General features: G+C 47.1%; 1 protein-coding gene across 3 annotated transcripts in view; it reads left to right on the top strand.

Annotated features, from left to right (window-relative positions):
- DHRSX (dehydrogenase/reductase X-linked) overlaps nucleotides 1-25,388 on the top strand; it is a 302,105-nt gene that overhangs the window by 92,714 nt on the left and 184,003 nt on the right. For 2 of the 3 annotated variants that reach the window (XM_034951362.4, XM_063601860.1), the window contains one exon: nucleotides 8,774-8,842. In XM_034951362.4, the coding sequence (XP_034807253.1) occupies nucleotides 8,774-8,842 (69 nt within the window). Of the gene's footprint in view, nucleotides 1-7,375; nucleotides 7,668-8,773; nucleotides 8,843-25,388 lie in introns of those variants that run through there. The other variant, XM_055106613.2, reaches the window with a different exon arrangement.

The raw sequence follows: 25,388 nt of genomic DNA, 5'->3' as shown, positions 1-25,388 counted from the left end.
TGCTATAAACATACGTGTGCATGTGTCTTTATAGCAGCATGATTTATAATCCTTTGGGTATATACCCAGTAATGGGATGGCTGGGTCAAATGGTATTTCTAGTTCTAGATCCCTGAGGAATCGCCACACTGACTTCCACAATAAACCATAGAAACTTATTGTCCTACAGTTCTCAAGGCTGGAAGTCCCAAGACCAGGGGGTCAGCGTGGTCAGATTCTGGTGTAGTCTGTCTTCTAGGTTGTGGATGGCCACTTTCTCCTGTGTCCTCACATGGTGGAACCTGGATGGGGTCTCTTTTATAAGGGTACTAATTCCATTCATTGTGCTCTACCCTCGTGACCTAATCATCCCGCAAAGCCTCCGCCTCCCAACAGAATCACTGGTGATGTTAGAATTTCAACATAGGAACTTTGGAGGGATACAAACATTCAGTTTATTGCGCCCCCTCTAGATGCAAAAGGATTGGGTTTAGATGAGGAGACCCCAGGGGAGAGGGTGCCCATCTGAGAGTATATTTCTAGAACTTCTAGAACTTCTTATGAACTTGAGCACCTCCATGATCTGTTTACATCTCCCTGGGACCTGAGTAAATTAGAGACAAGATGTAGGGCAGGGGGGGTTCTGAGATTTAGCTTGGAGACTGTGAGGTGGTGATGGATGGCAACCCTTGGTTTTGACCATCCATGCTAGGTGGATATCTGCTGTATCATTAACAACATGACAAACTTTCCAGGACTTTCTATATCTCAGACTTCTGCCAATATTTGAGATGACTGGGTCAAAATGATGCTGATTTTTTGAACAGGGAGAGCAATAGGTATTCTCTGAAGGTTGGCTGGATGTGAGCCTAGTGGCTTCAATGATGGTGGAGTAGGATGAAGAGAGACCCTCAAGGTTGAACAAAGATGGGAGGGCTCACATCCAATACTGGCTATATTTGATCTTGTGTCTCCTCCAGTGCAATGATCTTTTTCATCTTCTTAATTCTTAATTTAGCTAGGCAATGTTTAATTATTAGTTTAATTCTTAATCAAACTAGGAAAGGAAGAAAACACCCCATTTCTTTGTGCTTTTTTGCCTCATTGTGGTGGTTTAGGTCATGATGAGGTCTAGTTGGGCAGGTCATGATGACGTCTAGTTGTATTACGTTCTGATGATGTCTGGTTGAGTTAGATCATGCTGAGGTACAGTTTGGTTTGGTCATGATGAAGTCTAGTTGTATTAGATCATGATAACGTCTCCTTTGGTTATGTCATGATGAAGTAGTTGAGTAGAATGTAATGAAGTCTTGTTCGATTAGATCATGGTGACTGGTTGAGTTAGGTCATTATGAGGTATGGTTTGATTAGGTCTTAATGAAATCTAGTTCAGTAAGAGCATGATGAGATCTAGTTGGATTAGACTTGATGATGTGTGACTTATTTAGGTCATGATGAAATCTTGTTGGGCTAGGTCACTTTGAGATCTAATTGGGTAGGTCATGATGAGGTCTTGTTGAGTTAGGTCCTGATGAAATGTAGTTGAGTTAGGTCACATTGAGGTCTAGTTGGGTAGGCCATGGTGAGGTCTATTTGTATTAAGTCATGTTGAGGTTTGGTTGTATTAGATCATGGTAAGGTACAGTTTGGTTAGGTCATGATGAAGTCTAGTTGTATTAGTTCATCATAATGTTTAGTTTGGCTATGTCATGATGAGGTAGTTGAGTAGAATGTGATGAAATCTTGTTGGATTAGATTAGGATGACTGGTTGAGTTAGATCATTATGAGGTGTGATTTAATTAGGTCTTAATGAAGTCTACTTCAGTAATAGCATGGTGAGATCTAGCTGGATCAGATCATGGTGATGTGTGGTTTGGCTAGGTCATGATGAAGTCTAGTTGGGTTAAGACTCAATGAGTTCTAGTTGGGTCAGGTCACATTGACGTCTAGTTGGGTAGGTCATGATGACGTCTAATTGGGTTAGATCATGAGGAGATCTAGTTAGGAAGGTCATGATGAGGCCTACTGGATAGATCATGATGAGGTCTAGTTGGGTGAGGTCATGATAAGGTCTAGCTGGGTTATGTCATCATGAGGTAGTTGAATAGAACACAATAAAGTCCTCTTGGATTAGATCATGATGACAGGTTGAGTTAGATCATGATGATGTGTGGTTTGGTTAGGTCACAGTGAGGTCTAGTTGACTGAGGACTTTGTAGGCACAAAGCAATGAAGACATGTGAGCAAGCTTCTGGTTCATGTGCATGGGAGTCTCAAGTGTTACCACTTCATTTAGATGATGTTTACTGAGCATCAGGAGCAGTATATGTCAGCACCAATGTGCCTTTTTTCTTGAGATAAACAGAAAGTAAACACCACATCTGCACCCTGCCTGTGTCTCCTATCCCACAGAGCTCCTGATGTCAGTGTTTAATTTTCACTGTGAGTTACAGTTTTGACCCTTTAGGTCAATCCAATCAATTATGCAGTCTTATTTCCCCTGTGTGACTTTGAGGATAATTGGATATATTCTGAGAGAGGCATTTTTTCATTTTGTATGGCAGTTTGATTCAAAGTCAATTAATGAAAAAATATCATTGAACACAATGAATTTTATATTAAATACAAAATAAGAGATGGGAATATTTAACTTCAAATTTTTAATTAAAAATTTATTAATATTTAAAGAATAATCAATTACTTGTAAAATAATTCAGATTATAACCTGGGTCCAACTGAAGCACATTAATATTACTAGACACATATATCAGTTGTTCAAATTCCCATCTGTCCACAAGATCTTAGTTCTCGTTTCAAAATATTATTTTGGTGGGGTATCATTTTTTTTCATAATGCTCAATGGACTGTCATCTAAGATGAAAGTGGGGTGGGTAAACTTTTTCTGTAAAGAGACAGATAATAAATGTGTTCATATGTTTCTCTCATAACTATGAGCTCTGCCCTAGTAGTGAGTAACCACCCTTAGGTAATACTTAAAACAACAGGAAAGTCTGTGTTGCAGTAAAACTTTTTGTACAATATCCAGCTGCAGGCCAGGTTTAGCCGCAGATTGGTGACTCTGGTTTGGGCTCAAAATCTTTTTATTTAGTAAGAGGAAATTATACTGCTTTTTTCCAATATAAGAAATCTCTTGTACAGTCCTCAGGAAGGGTAGATAATGATGAGGTCTAGGTGGGTTATAATGAAGTTTAGTTGGGTTATGATGAAGTCTACTTGGGTTGGTCATGATGAGATCTAGTTGTATTAGGTCCTGATGAGATCCAGTTGGGTAAGGTTCTGATGAGGTCTAGTTGATTGGTCATGATGAGACCTAGTTGGGCTATAATGAGGACTACTTGGGTTCGTCAGGATGAGATCAAGTTGTATTAGGTCATGACGAGATCTAGTTGGGTCAGGTTGTGATGAGATCTGGTTGGTTGGTCACGATGAGATCTAGTTAGGTTATGAGGAGGTCCGGTTGGGTTGGTCATGAGGAGAACTAATTGTATTAGGTCTTGATGAGATCTAGTTGGGTTAGGTTATGATGAGGTCTAGTTGGGTTGGTCATGATGAGAACTAGTTGTATTAGGTCATGATGAGGTCTAGTTTAGTTAGGTTATGAGGTCTAGTGTGGTTGGTTGTGATGAGATTCAGTTAAGTTATGATGAGGTGTATTTGGGTTGGTCATAAAGATACCTGTTTGTATTAGGTCATGTTGAGGTCTATTTGGGCTAGGTTATAATGAGATTTAGTTGGGTTAGGTCATGATGAGATCTAGTTGGGTTAGGGTATAATCAGATCTATTTGGGTTAAGGTATGATGAGGTGTATTTTGGTTGGTCCTAATGAGATTTAGTTGGGTTAGAGTATGATGAGGTGTAGTTGTGTTGGTCATCATAAAATCTAGTTTTGTAGGTCACAGGAAGTCTAGTTGGGTTAGGTTATCTAAATTGCAACTGTCTTTTAAAAATGACTTGTGCCACATATACTTTGTATTGTCCATGAATAGTACATGTGAAACGTGTAAAATATTTAAACTTGTATTTAATTATCTATTTACTTATTTTAATAGACAAAAACAAGTTACATATTTTTATGGTGTACAAAATGTGGTTTTGATATATGTTTCCATCTGGAATGGCCAATTCAAGCTAATTCACATATCCATTACCTTACATGTTTCTTTTTGTGTGTGTTTTTGGAAACACTGAAAATCTACTCTCTTTGCAATTTTCAAATATTAATTATAGTCACTGTGACTAATTATAGTCAAGTTCAAGACTATAAGTCACTAATTTAGTCACCTTGAGTACAATAGATCTCTTGAACTTATACCTTCTGTCAAACTGACATTTGGTGTCATTTGAACAAAATCTCAGCAACCCACCCCCCTAGTACCTGGTAATCACCATAATTCTTTTTCTTTTCTTTCTTTCTTTTTTTTGAGATGGAGTCTCACTCTGTCACCAGGCTGGAGTGCAGTGGCGCAATCTCGGCTCACTGCAACCTCCACCTCCTGGGTTCAAGCGATTCTCCTGCCTCAGCCTCCTGAGTAGCTGGGACTACAGGTGCATGCCACCGCACCCGGCTAATTTTTGTATTTTTAGTAGAGACAGGCTTTTGCCAGGTTGGCCAGGATGGTCTCGATCTCTTGACCTTGTGATTCACCTGCCTCGGCCTCCCAAAGTGCTGGCATTACAGGCGTGAGATACCACGCCTGGCCAATAATCATCATAATACTTTTTCTTGTGAGTTCAACTTCTGGAGACTCTACATATGGGTGAGATCATGTGGGATTTGGTTTTATGTGGCTTATTTTACTTAACATGATGTACTCCTGGTTGATCCATGTTGTATCACAGGACAGGGTCCTCTTGTTTTCAAAGACTGAATGGTATTCCATGGTGTAGCTATCCCACATTTTATTTATCTACCCATCCTTAGATGGACACTTAGGTTGGTTTCATATCTTGGCTCTTGTGAATCATGCTGCAACGAACATGGGGGTGTAGATATCTCTATAAGGGGCTGATTTCATTTCCTTTGGATCTATACGGAGGAGTGAGATTGCTAGATCCTCTGCTAGGCATATTGATCATTTTTTGAGGAACTCTTAAAAAAAAAAAGGCCACCCCTTTAGACACACCTTAAAATCCAACCTTTCTGGTCAAAGACATTTGAAAAAAATGACGACAACATCAAACTATAGTCTTCTGTCCAAGCACGTTCACTTCCTAAGATGTGAAAAAAACCAGGCCGGGTGCGGTGGCTCATGTCTGTCATCCCAGCACTTTGGGAGGCAAAGGCGAATGGGTCACCCGCGGTCAGGCATTCAAGACCAGCCTGGCCAACATAGTGAAACCCCATCTCCACTGTTTTCCATAATGGCTATGCCAATTTCCATTGCACATATAACACGTAACGCCCCCCCTGCCCCCCCAAATACAAAGGATGAAGCAGAAGGCAGATGCACTGTGTTTGGGACGCGTGCGGTGTTTCTGCATATGCAGTACTTGCTCAGCAAATGTAGGAACCACTCCAGCAAATGCATATGAGGCCAAATGTCCCACGTCCAGTTCCTTAAAGCAGCTCCCTCCAGGTCTGAGGAGACAATTGCTGAAGGTGACATTGGCCAAAGAAGATACCGCACATGCCACCTCACCTTCTCCATTCCTCCAGTGTGGTGCTTGTGTCCTATGCCAGCGTTGACTGTGCCACCATGGAAAATGGCCTGCCCATGAAGGTGGTCTTCCCAAATAATCACTTCACCTGGCTTTTTTTGATGCTCCCAGCTTTTTCTGGTCACTTTTGTCTTTCTTGAGAAGGTGGAGGCTCCCATCTTACTTCATCCCAGCTTCCGGCATGTTTCCCTTTGTTTTTTTTTTTTTCTTTTTGAGATGGAGTCTCGCTGTGTTGCCCAGGCTGGAGTGCAGTGGCGCAATCTCATCTCACTGCAACCTCTGCCTACTGGGTTCAAGCAATTCTTCTGCCTTAGCCTCCAGAGTAGCTGGGATTACAGGTGCCTGCTACCATGTCTGGCTAACTTTTTTTTTTTTTTTGGGGGGGGACAGAGTTGGGCTCTGTCGCCCAGGCTGGAGTGCAGTGGTGTGATCTCAGTTCATGGCAACCTCTGCTTCCCGGGTCCTGGTTCAAGCAATTCTCCTTCCTCCGCTTCCCTAGTAGCTGGGATTACAGGCACACATCACCATGCCCATCTAATTTTTGTGTTTTTAGTAGAGATGGGGTTTCCTCATGTTGGCCAGGCTGGTCTTGAACTCCTGACCTCGTGATCCGCTTGCCTGGGCTTCCCAAATCCCAAAGGGCTGAGATTACAGGCGTGAGCCACTGCACCCGGCCACACCCTTTGATCTTCAGATGGCTGATACGGCACAGCAGCCCAGCAGTGGATGAGTGCTTACATTTAAAAAGTTCATGGGATTTCATAAATAAGCTCATGAATGTACAAGTCCCCAGTGTAAAGGTTACCTTGACTTTGAATTTTTTTATCCTTTCTTTTTTTGTTTTGTGTTTGATGCATAGGACATTTATAGATGGAATATACCTTTCAGGCTATTTCTTCCTCTCCCTCCCGTCAAAACCCACCTCCCTGAAATGCCTGCTGCCTCCTCAGTGCCAAAGGACTGTCGAAGCAAAAATGTAATAATGGTATCATGTTCTGTTTCTTTAAGGAAGTCAAAGGTGCAAATTACCTTTGCAGCTTCAGTCTTCTGATGTCTGCAACTTTGAATTCCTTCAAGGAAGTGACAATTTAGATATTCCATTTACTCTGCCCCAAAGGATGGACTTTGCACTATTTATCTTAGCCGTCTCCCGCTGGAGCCAAAAACATTTCCAACTTCATAAGTTTCACTGCTTCTCCTCTCTTATATATTTTTTCACTCTTTGCTGAAAACATTTTCATTGTTTTTTGAAAAGTGCATTCTAATAGTTAATTTGGGAGCCCATGGCCTTAACACAGAAGAAAGAATACCGAATACAATGATAGGATATCAAACAGCATGGTCTCTTCCTTGTGTTAGAGTGTGTAAATTCAATACGCCGTGTTGACTCAGTATTCAGGAATGCCAAAGAGAGGGATTATTTGGTAATGTATTTTCATGGAGACCCAGGGACGGTGCTGTACTACAGAACACCTCACTGGCCCGGGCTGGGTGCAGGTAGGATGGAGATAGACCGGCCCCACCCCCTTGGTAACTGCTCCTTGCAGATCAGCTGTTTGAAGCTCTCCGGGCACCCAAGACGTTCTTGTTCAAGCCTGTGCGCTTCCCCTGCTAGTTCTCATCTCCCTTCTCTCAACACTTTTTCCGTGACCCTCCCTGAAAGGGAGTTTTGGGCTTGGCTCACCCTGGAAAGCAGCTAATCCCACATGTTGCCAACAGGTTAATGAAGGATGAGGCTGAAGGAGGAAGAATTTGCCAAACTCCTTTCCCCTAAAGAGCCGCCCCTTCAGAAACACCTTAAAATCCAACCTCCCGGGTCAAAGACATTTGAAAAAATGACGAAGACAACATCAAACTATAGTCTCCTGTTCAACGCATGTTCACTTCCTAAGACATTAAAGAAACCAGGCCGGGTGTGGTGGCTCATACCTGTCATCCCAGCACTGTGGAGGCCGAGGCGGGAGGATCAACTGAGATCAGGAGTTCAAGACCAGCCTTGCCAACATGGTGAAACCCCGTCTCTACTAAAGATACGAAAAAATTAGCTGGGCATAGTGGCAGTCACCTCTAATCCCAGCTACTCGGGAGGCTGAGGCAGGAGAATCACTTGAATCAGAGAGGTGGAGGTTGCGGTGAGCTGAGATCGCACCACTGCACTCCAGCCTGGGCAACAGAGCAAGATTCTGTCTCAAAAAACAAAACAAAACAAAAAAACCCAATTAACATTCTTTCACCCTGGATTTCCTAGTCTTTATTTTAGCTATAACAAGCAAAACACCTCTTTCCATCCTTCTAAAGGCGTGTTCCTGAAACCTCACTTGGAGAGTTTTATGGAAGTGCAGAGAGAGGAGTAAGAAATCCTGAGCACACAGCCAACTAACGCAGGAACAGAAAACCAAAGACCGCATGTTCTCCTTCATAAGTGGGAGTTGAACAATGAGAACGCATGGACACAGGGAGGGGAACATCCCACACCTGGGCCTGTCGAGGGGTTGAGGGGGCAGGGCAGGGAGAGCATTAGGAGAAATACCTAATGTAGATGACGGGTTGATGGGTGCAGCAAACCACCATGGCACGTGTATACCTATGTAACCAACCTGCACATTCCGCACATGTGCCCCAGAACTTAAAGTAGAATTAAAAAAAAGAAACAGAAAGAAATCCTGAGCACGTAGTAGGAACCACGGTCTGTGATCATGTGCATCGTGCAGTCTGTGTGTGCACACGGGGATGTTTCCAGCATAAAAGCTCCTTCGAAAATTCGTTTCCATCCTGACATTTTAATGCACATTTTTTATGCTTATGCTATTCTCAGCTCTCACGTGCAAATTACACCAGCAGGTGCCCCGGGTCCCTGTCACTATTGAAAAGTAGAATGTCAAATGCATTTGTACTTTTTGCCAATGCAGGCTAAAGAAAATGGCTTTTAAATGGATAGCTTTAGTCTGCCAAAATGGCTGTCAAGTTAGACGCTAGGATAAAGGGAAAGTCCATCAAAGGCACATTTCAGATTTGTGTTATGCTTCTCTTAAAACCTCTTTTTTTTTTTTGCAGTTAATAGTTTCTGGATAATCCTACAAGTCACCGTATCTTTTTTTTCTTTTTCCTTTTAGCTGGAAATAATGACAGCAAAGCCAAACAAGTTGTAAGCAAAATAAAAGAAGAAACCTTGAACGACAAAGGTACCGAGAGATACTCCAATGGCTTTTTTTTGTTTTTTTTTCCTTGGGACAGGTCGTTTGCGTGGTTCATGGCTGAGCTTCAGTCATGTGCCAGGTGGCATTTGGGAGAGATGGCTCTGATTTTTGCACTCTTCTTTTGGGGATTTCTGGCCCCATCCTAGAGCAGGAGATGGTCAAGGCAAGGCGAAGATAGCATCACTCAGCTCTGACATCTGCTAGGAAAGGCGTGCAGATGTGCTGGTAGCTTGCACTCTTACTCAAATGTGTGTTCCCCAGGGAACAGGAGCCATTGTCCTTTCCTGTTGACCTCCAGGGCACATGCCAGGAGGTGCCTCTGCTGGTTGGGAGTTCTTGACTTAAGATAAATCAGGCCGGGCGCAGTGGCTCGCGCCTGTAATCCCAGCACTTTGGGAGGCTGAGGCGGGTGGATCACGAGGTCAGGAGTTGGAGACCAGCCTGGCCAACATGGTGAAACCCAATCTCTACTAAAAATACAAAAATTAGCCAGGCATGGTGGCATGTGCCTGTAATCCCAATGACCCGGGAGGCTGAGGCAGGAGAATCGCTTGAATCTGGGACTGCCTGGGAGACAGAGCAAGACTCTGTCTCAAAAAAAAAAAAGAAAGAAAGAAAAAAAGATAAATCAAACAGGAATATGCTTGCCCTTAAGATTTTCGACCAGGTGCTAGACCAAATTCTGGTGTGCTCTTTCTGTCTGTTCACACTAAGGAAGGTGTGCACACAACTTTCTAATATCCTTCTAGATTCTCAATGCTCTGTCCTTTTATTTATTTATTATTTTATTTTTCATTTGTATACAGGTAGGGAGTGCAAGTACAGTTTTGTTAACATGGATGAATGGCATAGTGGTGAGGTCTGGGCTTTTAGTATAGCTAACACCTGAATCACGTACATTGTACCCGAGAGGTAATTTCTCATCCCTTGCTCCTCTTCCACCTCCCACCCTTCTGAGTCTCCAGTCTCTGTTATTCCACTCTTTCCATGTGGACACATTATTTAGCTCCCGCTTATAAGTAAGAATGTAGGAGGTCGGTCAGGGTGGTAGGAAAAACTGTAGAAAGATGCAAACCTTCTTGGGAGGCCAGAAGGTTTTGCAAATGCTCCCGAATAAGATTTGGCTGAAGGCAGCCAGATTCTCTTATCCAGTGCCTGAAAGCTTAGGTTAGATAACGAGGGGATGTAAAGAAACTGATCTAGATAAGTTAGTTTGCTTAGGCCTCAGAACCTGGCCTTTAATCATCCACGCACAGAACTACTCTCTCCCTCTCTCCGGGTTGCGGGGGACGACCGTATGAATTGCCCACGAATGTGTTGACTCAAGGCCTTTGTCATTAAATGTATACTAAATAAAGGCCCACAGCAGCAGCTTGTCAAAGCCGTGGCTGCTGACTCTTTAAAACACCCTCCTCAGTGTCTGTGAGTGGCGCCATCCCCTAACCCACTCTTTCACTGGAAATCTGTGTCTGAGTGCATTTGTTCATCCGTCGTTCAGCCAAAGTCTGGGAGTTGGACCCAGCAAATTGGACTCGACCTAAGAATAATGGTATTTGACTTTCGGTTTCTGAGTTATTTCCCTTAGGGTAATGGCCTCCAGTTCCATCTGTGTTGCTGCAGGAGATAGGATTTCCTCCTTTTTCATGGCTGCATAGTATTCCATCAGGTATAGATATATATTTTCTTTATCCTTTCGTGTGTTGTTGGACACCTAGGTTGTTTCCATATCTTGGCTCCTGTGAATAGTGCTGCAATGCACATAGGAATGCAGGCATCTCTTTGATACACTGATTTCATTTGCTTTGAGTCTATGCCTAGCAGTGGAATTGCTGAATTATGTGGTGCTTTTATTTTTAATGATTTGAGGAACTTCTGTACTGTTTTTCATAGTGACTGTACTAATTGACATTCCCACCGATGGTGTACAAGGGCCCCCTTTTCTCTACACCCTCCCCAACACTTGTAATTAACTGTAGAAATCATCATTCTGGCCAGCGCGGTGGCTGGCACCTGTAATCCCAGCACTTTGGGAGGCCGAGGCGGGCGGATCACCTGAGGTCAGGAGTTCGAGACCAGCCTGGCCAACATGGTGAAACCTCGAGTCTACTAAAAATACAAAAATTAGCCGAGCGTGGTGGTGGGGGCCTGTAACCCCAGCTACTCAGGAGGCTGAGGCAGGAGAATTGCTTGAACCTGGGAGTTGGAGGTTGCAGTGAGCTGAGATCACACCTTTGCACTCCAGCCTGGGTGACAGAGCAAGACTCTGTCTCAAAGAAAAAAAAAAACAAAAAACAAAAAAACACAAACAAAAACACCTTTCTGCCAATATCCATTTTAGCTGGTGTGAGACAGTAGCTCATGGTGGTTTTGATTTGCATTTCCCTGATGATTAGTGATGTTGAGTACCTTTTCTTTGTTTATTTTTTTGTTTCTTTTTGAGACGGAGTCTCGCTCTGTCACCTAGGCTGGAATGCAGTGGTGCGATCTCGGCTCACTGCAACCTCAGGCTCCCAGGTTCAAGCGATTCTTCTGCCTCAGCCTCCTGAGTAGCTGAGATTACAGGCATTCGCGACCATGCCCAGTTAATTTTTGTATTTTTAATAGAGACGGGGTTTCACCATGTTGGCCAGGCTGGTCTCGAACTCCTGACCTCGTGATCCATTCGCCTCAGCCTCCCAAAGTGTTGGGATTACAGGCGTGAGCCACTGCACCCGGCCGACTACCTTTTCCTATAAGCACCTTTTCATATACCTGTTGGCCATCCAAATGCTAAGTGCTTTTTTCAGCCATGTTTATGTGTGGTACCTTATGTTTTTTTTTTTTTTTTAAATGCACATCCCTTCCTTGGCTGTTTGAATTTGAGATGGTGTTTTGAGAATTCCCCCAAGCGGGGGATGGGTGTATTTTGATTCTTTATTTCTTTGTTCGTTTTTTGATACAGGGTCTCACTCTGTTGCCCAGGCTGGAGTACAGTGGTGTTATCTCGGCTCACTGCAACCTCCGCCTCCCAGGCCCAAGTGTTTCTCCTGCCTCAGCCTCCCCAGTAGCTGGGAATACAGGTGTGCGGCACCACACCCAGCTAATCTTTGTAGAGTTGGGGTTTTGCCTTGTTGCCCAGGTTCATCTTGAACTACTGGGTTCAAGCCGTCCATTCACCTCGGCCTCCCAAAGTGCTGGGATTATAGGGGTGATCCACTGTGCCTGGCCTATTTTGATGATGATGACGATTATTATTATTATTATTTTGAGACAGAGTCTCACTCTATCACCCAGGCTGGAGTGGCGGCAATGTGATCTCGGCTCACTGCAACCTCCACCTCCCGGGTTCAAGCGATTCTCCTGCCTCAGCCTCCCGAGTAGCTGGGATTACAGGCGCCCACCACCAAGCCCGGCTAATTTTTGTATTTTTAGTAGAGACGGGGTTTCACCATCTTGGCCAGGCTGGTCTTGAACTCCTGACCTCATGATCCACCCGCCTCAGCCTCCCAAAGTGCTGAGATGACCGGTGTGAGCCACCGCGCCCGGCCTTGATTCTTTTTAAAAAGCCCTGAGAGTGAAATGAACACTACACAGAGCTGAGCCTGGTCACTGCCTATGCCCCTATCTTTCTACCCTAAGCTGCTGTGAAACACCTTGTTATTACCTCTGCCAAGGGCTGGGGTATGTTGAAATTTCATAGCCGGCATTGCAGGATCCCTGTGATTTTCAGGAACACACTCCCACAGGGGCTCCCCCTCAGCCAGAGCCAAGCCCAGTGTACAATGTCACAGAGTGGCAGCAGCCTGGCCAGATCTTTTCTCCTCATTAGGATCTGCCTTGGGGCAAAAGGATTGGTTTCTGTGTAGAGGGATAATTAAGGAATTAGAGAGACCGAGGGGTTGAGGAGGAATTATTTAATTATTTATTTGTACCGACCCCATCGGATTAACATTTAAAGGACTGAGTTTTGAACAAAGAGTTTGGTTATTTTTTAAGTATTTTGTGGGGCGGGGGGGAGCTCTGTGTAGGGGGAAGTATATTATAGAAGTGAGAAACAAAGACAGTTGTTTAATTGACACATGCATTATATTATTTTTATTTTTTAAGGAATAATATGTTTTATGATTTGAGATTATTTGCCTAGTGACTTTGTAGCTGTACAGCTAGAGAAGCAGAGTTTTTATAATGCTTGGGAAAGGAAGAGATAAGGCTTATCAGCCGCAGAAAAACAGGCAGTTAATTTTTAATGGACTTCAGCTCTTTCTCTTCCTCAGGGAGAACTGGGTTTTCTTACATACAACTGAGTTTTTGCTTATACATTTTTAAATTTTTTAAAATTCCTGTTTCATCTGTGACAGGGGGTCCTATTCCCTGCCACCTTGGCCCTTCCTCATTTGCAGCAGGTTTTCAAAGGAGTGGCATTTTCTAACACAATGAATCCAAAAGTGCCTTCTCCGGGCCTGTCACATCAGCATTTCCGGGGAGTAAACAAGAAATGCAGGTGCCCAGGGCCCATCTGTGAATCGGGGCCTCTGGGGGTGGGGGCGGGGCCCTGGAATCTGCATTCTTATGAGGCCGTTAAATGATCCCCACGCACCTTCAAATGGTACACTTGCTGCTGGCCTGAAGGCATTCAACCATCAATCTGGAGCCCAAAGAGAAGTTTCTGGAAACTGACAAGTGAGGCATTCTTTTCTCATGACTTTTTGCTTTTAATCTGAACGGCTTAAAAACTATATATAGTTCCCCAAAATTCACATATGTGATCCACCTAACCAAAATGACAGCCGAGAAACAATGATTTATAATCACCAACTTAATTTTATTAGATTCTGAAAATGTTTCAGATTTAGACAACATGAATTTTGACCAATAATTTTTTTTTTTTTTTTTTTTGAGACAGAGTTTCACTCTTGTTGCCCACGTTAGAATGCAGTGGTGCGATCTCGGCTCACTGCAACCTCCGCTTCCCGGGTTCAAGCGATTCTCCTGCCTCAGCCTCCCAAGTAACTGGTATTACAGATACCCACCATCAGGCCCGGCTAATTTTTTGTATTTTTAGTAGAGATGGGGTTTCACCGTGTTAGCCAGGCTTGTCTCAAACTCTTGACCTCAGATATCCACCCACCTCAGCCTCCCAAATTGCTGGGATTACAGGCGTGAGCCACTGCATCCGACCACAATAACAAATCATTGCTGTTTTCTTGGAAAAGTTTGTGTAGAATATTCGATCATCAGTTTTTAAAGTGCAGTGTTTTGTGGACAAGTAGCATGACGAACACATGATTTGTCCCCACCATTAAAAAATGTTAGTTTACTTGTGGCATATCAATACTGATGGCCTTTAAGCCAATCTTACAGAAAAGAAGAAAAGAATTGTTTGCACTTTCTGTGGCTGTTTAAAAGGTTTACCATCTTGTAAGAGGGTGGGAAGATGGGGTGTGCCGTGGAGATGGTTAATGGGCACAAAAATATACTTTAGATAGAATGAGAAAGATCTCGTATTTGATAGCACAAAAGGGTGACTACAGTCAACAATCCTTCATGGTCCATTTAAAAATAACTAAAAGTTGCTGGTCATGGTGGCTAACCCCTGAATCCCAGCACTTTGGAAAGCCGAGGCAGGTGGATGACTTGAGGTCAGGAGTTCGAGACCAGCCTGGCCAACATGGTGAAACCCCGTCTCTACTAAAGACACAAAAATTAGCCGGGCGTTGTGGTGCACACCTGTAGTCCCAGCTACTTGGGAGGCTGAAGCAGGAGAATTGCTTGAACCTGGGAGGCGGAGGTTGCTGTGAGCTGAGATTGTGCCACCGCACTCCAACCTGGACTACAGAGACTCCATCTCAAAAAAAAAAAAAAAAAGAAACTAATTAAAGGTGTAATTGGAATGTTAGTGACACAAACAAGTGATGAATGCTCGAGGGGACGGATACCCTATTTGCCCTGATGTGAGTATTACACATTGCATGCCTGTATCAAAATACCTCATTATCCCATAAATATATACACCTACTATGTATGCATGCAATTTTTTTTTTAAAAGAAAAAAGTTTAAAATCTGAACAGGTTTGGACATCCATCAGTGGTGGCCCTGGTGTGTCCACTGCTGGGGGACTCTCCAGTCCTCGATAGATGATGCTGAGGCCCAGCTGGGTGGGGACATTTCGGCTGTGGCCATTGAGCCTTTACCTCGACTGAGTCTGCCTCCAGGCTCAGGAGCCCCCAGAGCCGTGGTCCAGCCACACGGCAGGGTCTGCCCTCTGCCTGTGAGTGGTATCTGCTGCCCACAACATCTTATGGACGACCACAGCTCCTACAGGCATCCCTTCCCTGCTCAGCTGAGACCTGGGCACACCTCCGCCAAACCCGTACGAACCTTGCTCTCAATTGTGCTTCTCTCTGGACTGGCCTGCACCTGCTGGAACTCTGATTCTTGTCCCCACAACCTCCAGTTGCCCAGCGAGGGACAGAGGGAGCTGAATGTGCTGTTTCGTTCTTGCTCTGCTGGGATCCCGGCATCGGGTAACCCCGGTTCAGCCATGTGGATTTATTTTTAAGCAACTCGGCTCACGTCCTGACTCCAGGAGCACAGATTGCTGTGGAGTGTCAGTCACACAATTATTTCAACATGCTGGGCGCCTGTCTAGCCTGCTTTCCCCTCCTGCCTTTCCTGCTCTCAATTCTCTCTCCTTAGTTCTTGGGTTAATACTCTGGCCTGCGTACTTTGTTGTACTTTCTGTCTTTGAAGTCGTGCTCCGCTGAGATCCCACGCTGGGCAGGGCATGGGAAGCTACGTGCCCACAGAAGGACGGCTAATTGAGCTCTCGGAATTATAAATGCATGATTGTTTTCAGGAATCTGGGCGAGATGGCTCATTTCCCAAGCTAGGGATTTTCCAGGGAAGCGTTTTCACTCCTTATCATCATTTAGCCATTGTGCCCACACCTTTGTGGCTCCTGGGTAATTATGTGCTGATGAAAGCTGTCTTACTTAGAACAAATAGTCTCATTCATTTACTCCTCCAAATATAAATAAATCAAACCCCAGCAGGTCCGTGAAAGCAAACACAGAAAGGCATAGCCGTGTTCAAATGAACTCAGATGGGGAGAGATAACCAGTTAAACACTCTTAAAAGCACTGAAAGAAGGCCCATTCTCTTTTGCAGCTCATACACGCCATGGTGGAACCCCTGTAATCCTAAATCCTAAGAGAGATCAGACTAGACACGTGCTGTGTATCCTCTTTGGAAGGTGCACGGTGTCCTCATTTTCTATAATGATTGTGTAACTTTAATCACGAACAGCATCTTCTGATTCATTTAGCTTCCCGGCTAGGCGCGATGGCTCATGCCTGTCATCCCAGCTCTTTGGGAGGCCTAGGCGGGCAGATAGCTTGAGGTCAGGAGTTCGAAACCAGCCTGGCCAACACGGTGAAACCCCATCTCTACTAAAAATATAAATATTAGTCAGGTATGGTGGCGGGTGCCTGTAATTCCAGCTACTCAGGAGGCTGAGGCAGGAGAATGGCTTGGACCCGGGAGGCGGAGGTTTGCGGTGAGCCGAGATCGTGCCACTGCACTCCAGCCTGGGCGACAGAGAGAAACTTCATCTAAAAAAAAAAGAAAAAAGAAAAGCTTCCCAAATATTATTCTTCCAGTAGCTTGTGCCGTCTTCATCAGAAGAGGGACTAGCTGTTTGGTTCATGTGCTTCCACCCAGTTATTAGACCAAGTTTGTTTTCAATAAAAGAAATCACTGGTCAATGCCTTCTGTAATTGATGGGTGTCAAGAAGGTAAATTTTGCACGCCACCTTGGGAGGCACTTCTACTTTGAAAATAGATCTTTGTGAACCATCATTTTGGCCTATCCAATGACCTATAAAATACTTGAATTTATCATGAAAACAGAATACTGTGAAATCAGGATGAAGGTTGATAACAGGTCATCAACGTAATTGAGTAGATTGAAAATACAAGAGTCAGTGAAGTGTAGGATGAATGCTTGTTGTCAGTAAGAGAGCTGTTTGTGACCCGTTCCACGTGCAAGAGATGAGGTTGTTGTTTTGGGAATACTCACCCTCCTCATCGCCTGTCCCTGCTAAAATCGGAGCTTTGTGAGGGCAGAGATGGATTCTGTGCACAGGTATCTTCTGAGTCTCTGATTCAGTGCCTGAAACACAGTGGCTCCCGAGACAATCTACCTCAGTGCCTGTTTTACAGGCTCACCTGTGACACATGACTGGGACATATGTTATTCATGATGACATGCAAGAGTCTCTGTGTAGGTGTCTACTGGTCTTCATCATCAAACAGAGCGAGAACTCCAAGTCAGGAGGCAGACATATCTTGGGGCAAGAAGACACCTAGAATTTTTCTTCAACCTGTAGACTTTCGGATTGGGTAGAAGGATTGTTAAGGAGGTTGCGAAACTTGGAGAAAGGATGATGTGAGTGTTGATGGCACGGAACTCTCCCCACACCCCTGGGTATCCATTTTTAATGTACAGAATTCTTGTGACATGATTTTAGGGCATGGAATCCTTGAGAGATCATGTCTGTGCTGAAGTTGGAATCACAGCACTTTATGTGAATGTGTTCACCAACGATTAATTATGTTTATTCCCGAGAAGTTTTAACCAGATTGTGGATGTGTATTCTGGTTCAGCATATATTCACAATTACCTTTGTTTTTTGTTTTGTTGTTTTGGAGACAAGGTCTTGCTCTGTCACCCAGGTTGGAGTGCAGTGGTGTGATCATAGCTCACTGCAGCCTCAAACTCCTCAGTAGGAAACTTCCTACCCCAGCCTCCCGAGTAGCTGGGACTAGTAGCATGCACCACTACACATGGCTAATTTTGTTTTTTAAATTTTTTCTAGAGACGGGGTCTCATTATGTCGCCCAGGCTGGTCTCAAACTCCTGGCCTCAAGTGATCCTCCCACCTTCCAAAGTGCTGGGATTACAGGTGTAAGACACCAAGCTCAGCCCCTGTGTGTGTTTTTTTTTTTTTTTTGCTTTTTGTTTGTTTGTTTTGAGACTTGCCCAGGCTGGAGTGCAGTGGTGCGATCTTGGCTCACTGCAACCTCTGACTCCCTGGTTCAAGCCATTCTCCTGCCTCAGCCTCCCAAGATGCTGGGATTACAGGCGTGCACCATCACACCCAGCTAATTTTTTGTATTTTTAGTAGAGACAGGGATTCACCGTGTTAGCCAGGATGGTCTTGATCTCCTGACTTTGTGATCTGCCTGCCTTGGCCTCCCGAAGTGCTGGGATTACAGGCGTGAGCTATCACGCCTGGCCTGTGTTTTTTTTTTTTTTTTTTTTTTTTAAACATAAAATGGCCCTTATTGACTGTTTTCCTTTTCATAGTGAGTCCTTTTGTTTCTTTCATGTTTTCGAGAAGTGTCCCGAGTCAGGCTGTAGACAGGCATATGCGTAGATAAACAGATAGACTCATGCGTTCCTGTTGGTAATTTTTCCTTGAGGTCACCGTATGTGTTCTCATGCATGGGCATAGATGTCCCACACTCTCTGAAAGTTTAATTGGTCCTCGCAGGTCTCACTGTGTTCCTTCTCTTCAGGGCTCTTCATATCTCAGGGTGGTAAGGCTTAATTTTAACCTTCCAAATCACTATGGCCGAGGCGGGCAGATCACGAGATCAGGAGATCGAGACCATCCTGGCTAACACAGTGAAACCCCGTCTCTACTAAAAGTACAAAAAAAAATTAGCTGGGCGTGGTGGCGGGTGCCTGTAGTCCCAGCGACTTGGGAGGCTGAGGTGGGAGAATGGCGTGAACCCGGGAGGGGGAGCTTGCAGTGAGCCGAGATCGCGCCACTGCGCTCCAGCCTGGGCGACAGAGCAAGACTCCATCTCCAAATAAATAAACAAATAAATAGAAATACAAAAATTAGCCAGGCATGGTGGCGCATGCCTGTAATCCCAGCTACTCAGGAGGCTGATGCAGGAGAATTGCTTGAACCTGGGAGGCGGAGTTTTCAGTGAGCCGAGATCGCACCACTGCACTTCAGCCTGGGCGACACAGCGAGAGTCCATCTCAAAAAAAAAAAAAAAAAAAAAAGGAATATGCATTTAACGTTTCTTTGCGTCTTTTCGTGGCTCGATAGAGCCCAGTATATATTTTCACTAAAGAGCAAAAGCGCCTTTCCATGGGCCTTTAAATACTTAAGAATAAGCACATCCACACATGGGCCTCCCAGATAGTCGGTGCGTTTCCAGAAATGACGGTGCGTTGTGGTTCACAGCGTCTTTGGGTTTTGGTCTCCAACTCCAGGCCTCAGGCGATCCTCCTACCTGAGCCTCCCAAAGTGCTGGGATGACAGGCACAGTGAGCCACCATGCCCAGCTATTTTTTGAAAACTCATAGTCTCATATTTCCCTAATATTTAGGGTTAGGGCTAGAGTTAGGTAGAGGTTAGAGGTGCTCTGACGAGTGTTTCCCAAGTCTTGGAGCCCACCTCTGGCCAAATCACCGCCTGCAGTTGGAAGCAAGGCTGTTTCTCAGATGAGTCATACTGACATATTTTGCTATTGAATGCACGGTTGCCCTGATCCATTCAGAGATACTTCTGCAGCACCATGAGCTCCTTCATCCCTGCCCCTGTTCACCTACAAGGGTCTGCAAGCGAGCCCCCTTCTGCAACTCATCTCTTTGTGTAATCCTTCTCCAGACCCTGAATATATCAGCCTGTTGGCATATGTATCTATGTGTGTGTGTGTGTGTGCGCGCTCTGAGGATATTGGCACTTTTTAATCTTCTTCCATTAGACGACAAGGCTGAGGGCTTCCCCTTGCCGCCGACTTGCCGGCACACCTGGGGCATGTTTAATAAGTAATTGTGCATGGTCTGCTTTGCAAATGCGCTACTTCACATTTTTCCATCCCGCCCATAACGAGGACTGGGGTTGTTTTACAAGTTAATTACCCAAAAGATTATCGAGTGGGTTTAGAGGCACAAATTCTACGCGCTATTTAACAGATAAGAATTAATGAGTGTTGTTAAAATGGGAAAAAAAAATGTCTCTGTCAGCGGAGGGAGTTATCTGTACCTTGCCTGGCTGTGTTACTGTTGTTTTTTTTTTTTTGTCTGTGAATGAGAACCGAGGTAGAGAAACAAGGCGAGTGTTCTCATTGCTCTTCTCCCACCAGAGCACAGGCAGCACGTGTGAAAATAACTGTTCACAGTTCCTTTCCCACCGTGTCTCAAGAGGGGTGAATGCCAGGGTCGGGCCCGGTGGCTCACGCTTGGAATTCCAGCACTCTGGGAGGCCGAGGCAAGAAGATTGCTTGAGGCCAGGAGTTCGACAGCAGTCAGGGTGGCGTAGAGAGACTCCGTCTCTACAAAATATTAACAAATCAGTCTGGCTTGGTGGGGTGCACTGTGGTCCCAGCTACTCGGGAGGCAGAGGCAGGAGGATCGCTTGAGCCCAGGACTTCGAGACCAGCCTGGGCAACATGGCAAGACCTTGTCTCTACAACTAAATAAAAAAATTAGTCAGGCGTGGTGTGCGTGCCTAGAGTCTCAGCTACTCAGGAGGCTGAGGCGGGAGGATCGTTTGAGCCTGGAGGTCAAGGCTGTGGTGAGCCATGATCACGACCCTGTACTTTAGCTTGGGCGACAGAGCAAGACCCTTTTCTCTAAATAAAAATGGAATAATAGTAAAAAGAAGCTGAATTTCAGCTGTTTTCAGCCATTCTCTTTATTCCTTCAAATGCCTCTGTATTCTGCAGTATCCTTTAAAATATTAAGAGCAATTTTAGCTAATCAGGAGGCTGAGACAGGAGAATCGCTTGAACCCAGGAGGCGGAGGTTGTGGTGAGCCGAGATCGTGGTATTGCGCTCCGGCCTGGGCAACAAGAGTGAAACTCCATCTCAAAAAAAAAAAAAGGGAGACACAGATAAGGCCATGTGGAGACAGAGACTGGAGTGATGCGGCCATCAACTTAGGGATACCAGGAGCTGGAAGAGGCAGGAAGAATGCCCCCTAGAGTCTTCAGAATGTATCAGACACCTTTGGGAGGCCAAGGCGGGTGGATTGCTTGAGGCCAGGAGTTCGAGACCAGCCTGACCAACATGGTGAAACCTCATCTCTACTAAAAATACAAAAATTAGCCAGGCGTGGTGGCGGGAGCCTGTCATCCCAGCTCCTCGGGAGGCTGAGGCTGGAGAATTGCTTGAACCCGGGAGGCTGAGGTTGCAGTGAGCTGAGGTATTGCCAATGTACTCCAGCCTGGGAAACAGAGCATGATTCTGTCTCAAAAAAAAAGAAAAAAAGAAAAAAGAAAGCATCAAACACAACTGCAAGGGGTTGAATGCTGATCTCCAAAAGATATGTCCATGTCCTAATCCCCAGAACCTGAGAACAGGAACTTATTTGGAACTAGGGTCTTTGCAGATGTAATTAGTTAAGGATCTCAAGATGAGATCATTCTGGAGTAGGGTGAGTCTTAAATCCAATGATAGCTGTCCTTGTAGGAGACAGGAGAGGAGACACAGACACAGAGGAGAAGGCCTCGTGGAGACAGAGGCAGAGACTGGAGCGATGCGGCCACAAACCCAGGAACTAGGAGAGGCAGGGAGGCCCCTTCCTCAGAGCCCCTGGAGGGAGCACGGTCCTGAGACACCTGATCTCAGACTTTTGGTCTCCAGAGCCAGTAGAGGATGAATTCCTGTTGCATTAGTTCCCCAGGTGTGGTCATTTGTCACAGCAGCCTCGGGAGACGAGTAGAGACAGATCGGGCAGGAATTGAATATCTAGTTGCATTGCTGATAGAGGCATACTACAGCCGTGTGACATGGTGTGACATCAGCACACTGTGTCCTGACCCCAGGTCATGGGACAAGAACTCAGCGAGACATAGTCACCCCCCTGGCTCATCAGGGAAATGCATGGCTTCTGGTAAGGTGACCCTGAACATGCGTGTGTCACTCTGAAGTGTTGGCCTCAGACTCTGCCTCCAAATTCCAAGTCCCCTGGGGGTTCCGCTGGAGGTGGACACGCCCCCATCCATGCCTTCCTTGCAGTCACGGGAACATCCCTTACTCAGTCCTCTCTGGTCACCGATGGGGCATGACAGGAGGCGCTTAGTGTTTCCAAGCATCCGGGGTTCCAGATGCATGGAAATTCTGCATGCGTCCTCTGTATGGGAAAAAGGGAGGTCTGCCAGGAGTGGAACCCCAGTGAGAAAGTAACTCAAAACAGAAAAGAAAGGTTTCTAGACACAGTACAAGCCCCCTTTGTGGTGCGCACAGGGACTTCCGTAGCTTGGCCCCTCCACCCCCTGGCTGGCCCCAGTGGCCGAGGTGTGTTTGGGGCTGATCTGTGACACCCTCCTGCTTCACACGGGAAGGGAGGGGTTCTGGAGAGAGTGCAGGTGGGCTGGAGAGCTGAGCTCCCTGCAGCAGGTGAGTGTGAGTCCTGAACAGACTCGTTCCAAGGAAACAGGTGCAGGAAAGAACACAGGTCTTGGAGGAATCAGGGTTGAGCCAGCCCTGTGACCTCGGGCTGTCCTTGGCCCCAGTGACGGCTTATCTTTACCTGGAACTTCAACCTCTTATCATCACCTATAACGCTGACCACTTGTCCTCACCTGGGACTCGAACCTCTCCCCATCACCTGTAACTCGGACCACTTGTCCTCACCTGGGACTCCAACCTCCCTCCATCACCTGTAATGCTGACCACTCATTGTCACCTGGAAGTCCAACCTCTCATCACTACCTGGAACTCCAACTCCAACTCTTTTTTTTTTTTTTTCATGAGACGGAGTCTCACTGTGTTGCCCAGGCTGGAGTGCAGTGGCACAATCTCGGCTCACGGCAACTTCCGCCTCCCGGGTTCACGCCATTCTCCCGCCTCAGCCTCCTGAGTAGCTGGGACTACAGGCACGTGCCACCACGCCCGGCTAATTTATGTATTTTTAGTAGAGATGGGGTTTCACCATGTTGGCCAGGACGGTCTCGATCTCTTGACCTCGTTATCTGCCCACCTCAGCCTCCCAAAATGCTGGGATTACAGGCGTGAGCCACTGTGCCCGGCCCCAACTCCAACTCTTATCCTCATCTGTAGCTCTAACCTGTTATCCTCACTTGTAAATGTGATGTCATCCTCACCTGTAGCTGTAATCCCATCTTCACCTGGCATTCTGACCTCTTACCCTCACCTGTAGCTCTAACCCACTATCCTCACCGATAGCTCCGACATCATCGTCACCCGTAGCTGTAACCTCATCCTCACCTGGAACTCTGACCTGGCAGACGTGCTTGCAGCATGTGGTTGGGGCCGAGTTCCCTTCTGCCCCGGCTCCCTGCTGCTGCCAAGTCCAGGTCTCTCCTGTGGGGCAGGTATACCCCTCCCTGGGCCTCACCTGGTCCCACTGGCCTTCACAGGGAGCCTGCTGTCTGCGCTCCCATTCTTGTCCTGCCCTCTCCTCCGGCGCCCTGTCTGCTCAGATGTCCTCATGGCCTAGGCACCTGCAGCCGCCAAGACAGTGAGCCCGGACACAAGCAGCCTTCCATCCGGTTCCCCCTGCATCTGCCAACCCATCTTGCCCACAGCCAAGCTTCTGTGAAAAATCATAGCAGTCATGAAACTCATGAGTGCTCGGGCAAATCAGAAAAATTGCCAGGGATCCTACCATGGATACGCGTCCCTGAACCCCGAATGGTCCCTGTGTGTTGTGTGTGCGCAGGAGACAGGCAGGTCACTGTGTGTCGTGTGTGCAGGAGACAGGGAGGTCCCTGGGTGTTGTGTGCCCAGGAGATGGGGAGGTCCCTGTGTGTTGTGTGTGCAGGAGACGGGGAGGTCCCTGGGTGTCCTGTGTGCAGGAGACGGGGAGGTCCCTGTGTGTCGTGTGTGCAGAGGAGATGGGGAGGTCCCTGGGTGTCTTGTGTGCCCAGGAGATGGGGAGGTCCCTGGGTGTCATGTGTGCAGGAGACGGGGAGGTCCCTGTGTGTCGTGTGTGTGCAGGAGACGGGGAGGTCCCTGTGTGTCGTGTGTGTGCAGGAGACGGGGAGGTCCCTGTGTGTTGTGTGTGTGCAGGAGACGGGGAGGTCCCTGTGTGTCGTGTGTGTGCAGGAGACGGGGAGGTCCCTGGGTGTCCTGTGTGCAGGAGACGGGGAGGTCCCTGTGTGTCGTGTGTGCAGAGGAGATGGGGAGGTCCCTGGGTGTCTTGTGTGCCCAGGAGATGGGGAGGTCCCTGGGTGTCATGTGTGCAGGAGACGGGGAGGTCCCTGTGTGTCCTGTGTGCAGGAGACAGGGAGGTCCCTGTGTGTCGTGTGTGCAGGAGACGGGGAGGTCCCTGTGTGTCGTGTGTGCAGAGGAGACGGGGAGGTCCCTGGGTGTCATGTGTGCAGGAGACGGGGAGGTCCCTGTGTGTCGTGTGTGCAGGAGACAGGGAGGTCCCTGTGTGTCGTGTGTGCAGGAGACGGGGAGGTCCCTGTGTGTCGTGTGTGCAGAGGAGACAGGGAGGTCCCTGTGTGTCGTGTGTGCGCAGGAGACGGGGAGGTCCCTGTGTGTCGTGTGTGCAGGAGACGGGGAGGTCCCTGTGTGTCGTGTGTGCAGGAGACGGGGAGGTCCCTGTGTGTCGTGTGTGCGGAGGAGACGGGGAGGTCCCTGTGTGTTGTGTGTGCAGGAGACGGGGAAGTCCCTGGGTGTCGTGTGTGCAGAGGAGACGGGGAGGTCCCTGTGTGTTGTGTGTGCAGGAGACGGGGAGGTCCCTGTGTGTCGTGTGTGCAGAGGAGACAGGGAGGTCCCTGTGTGTCGTGTGTGCGCAGGAGACGGGGAGGTCCCTGTGTGTCGTGTGTGCAGGAGACGGGGAGGTCCCTGTGTGTCGTGTGTGCAGAGGAGACGGGGAGGTCCCTGTGTGTCGTGTGTGCAGAGGAGACGGGGAGGTCCCTGTGTGTCGTGTGTGCAGAGGAGATGGGGAGGTCCCTGTGTGTCGTGCGTGTGCAGGAGACGGGGAGGTCCCTGTGTGTCGTGTGTGTGCAGGAGACGGGGAGGTCCCTGGGTGTCGTGTGTGCAGGAGACGGGGAGGTCCCTGTGTGTCGTGTGTGCAGGAGACGGGGAGGTCCCTGTGTGTCGTGTGTGTGCAGGAGACGGGGAGGTCCCTGTCTGTCGTGTGTGTGCAGGAGACGGGGAGGTCCCTGTGTGTCGTGTGTGCAGGAGACGGGGAGGTCCCTGTGTGTCGTGTGTGCAGAGGAGATGGGGAGGTCCCTGGGTGTCTTGTGTGCCCAGGAGACGGGGAGGTCCCTGGGTGTCATGTGTGCAGGAGACGGGGAGGTCCCTGTGTGTCCTGTGTGCAGCAGACGGGGAGGTCCCTGTGTGTCGTGTGTGCAGGAGACGGGGAGGTCCCTGTGTGTCGTGTGTGCAGAGGAGACGGGGAGGTCCCTGGGTGTCATGTGTGCAGGAGACGGGGAGGTCCCTGTGTGTCGTGTGTGCAGGAGACAGGGAGGTCCCTGTGTGTCGTGTGTGCAGGAGACGGGGAGGTCCCTGGGTGTCGTGTGTGCAGGAGACGGGGAGGTCCCTGTGTGTCG

This window comes from Pan paniscus, chromosome X, assembly GCF_029289425.2.
Source record: "Pan paniscus chromosome X, NHGRI_mPanPan1-v2.0_pri, whole genome shotgun sequence".
NCBI lineage: Eukaryota > Metazoa > Chordata > Mammalia > Primates > Hominidae > Pan > Pan paniscus.
The sequence above is the reverse complement of the archived record's forward strand: the minus strand, read 5'-3'. Positions and strand labels throughout refer to the sequence as shown.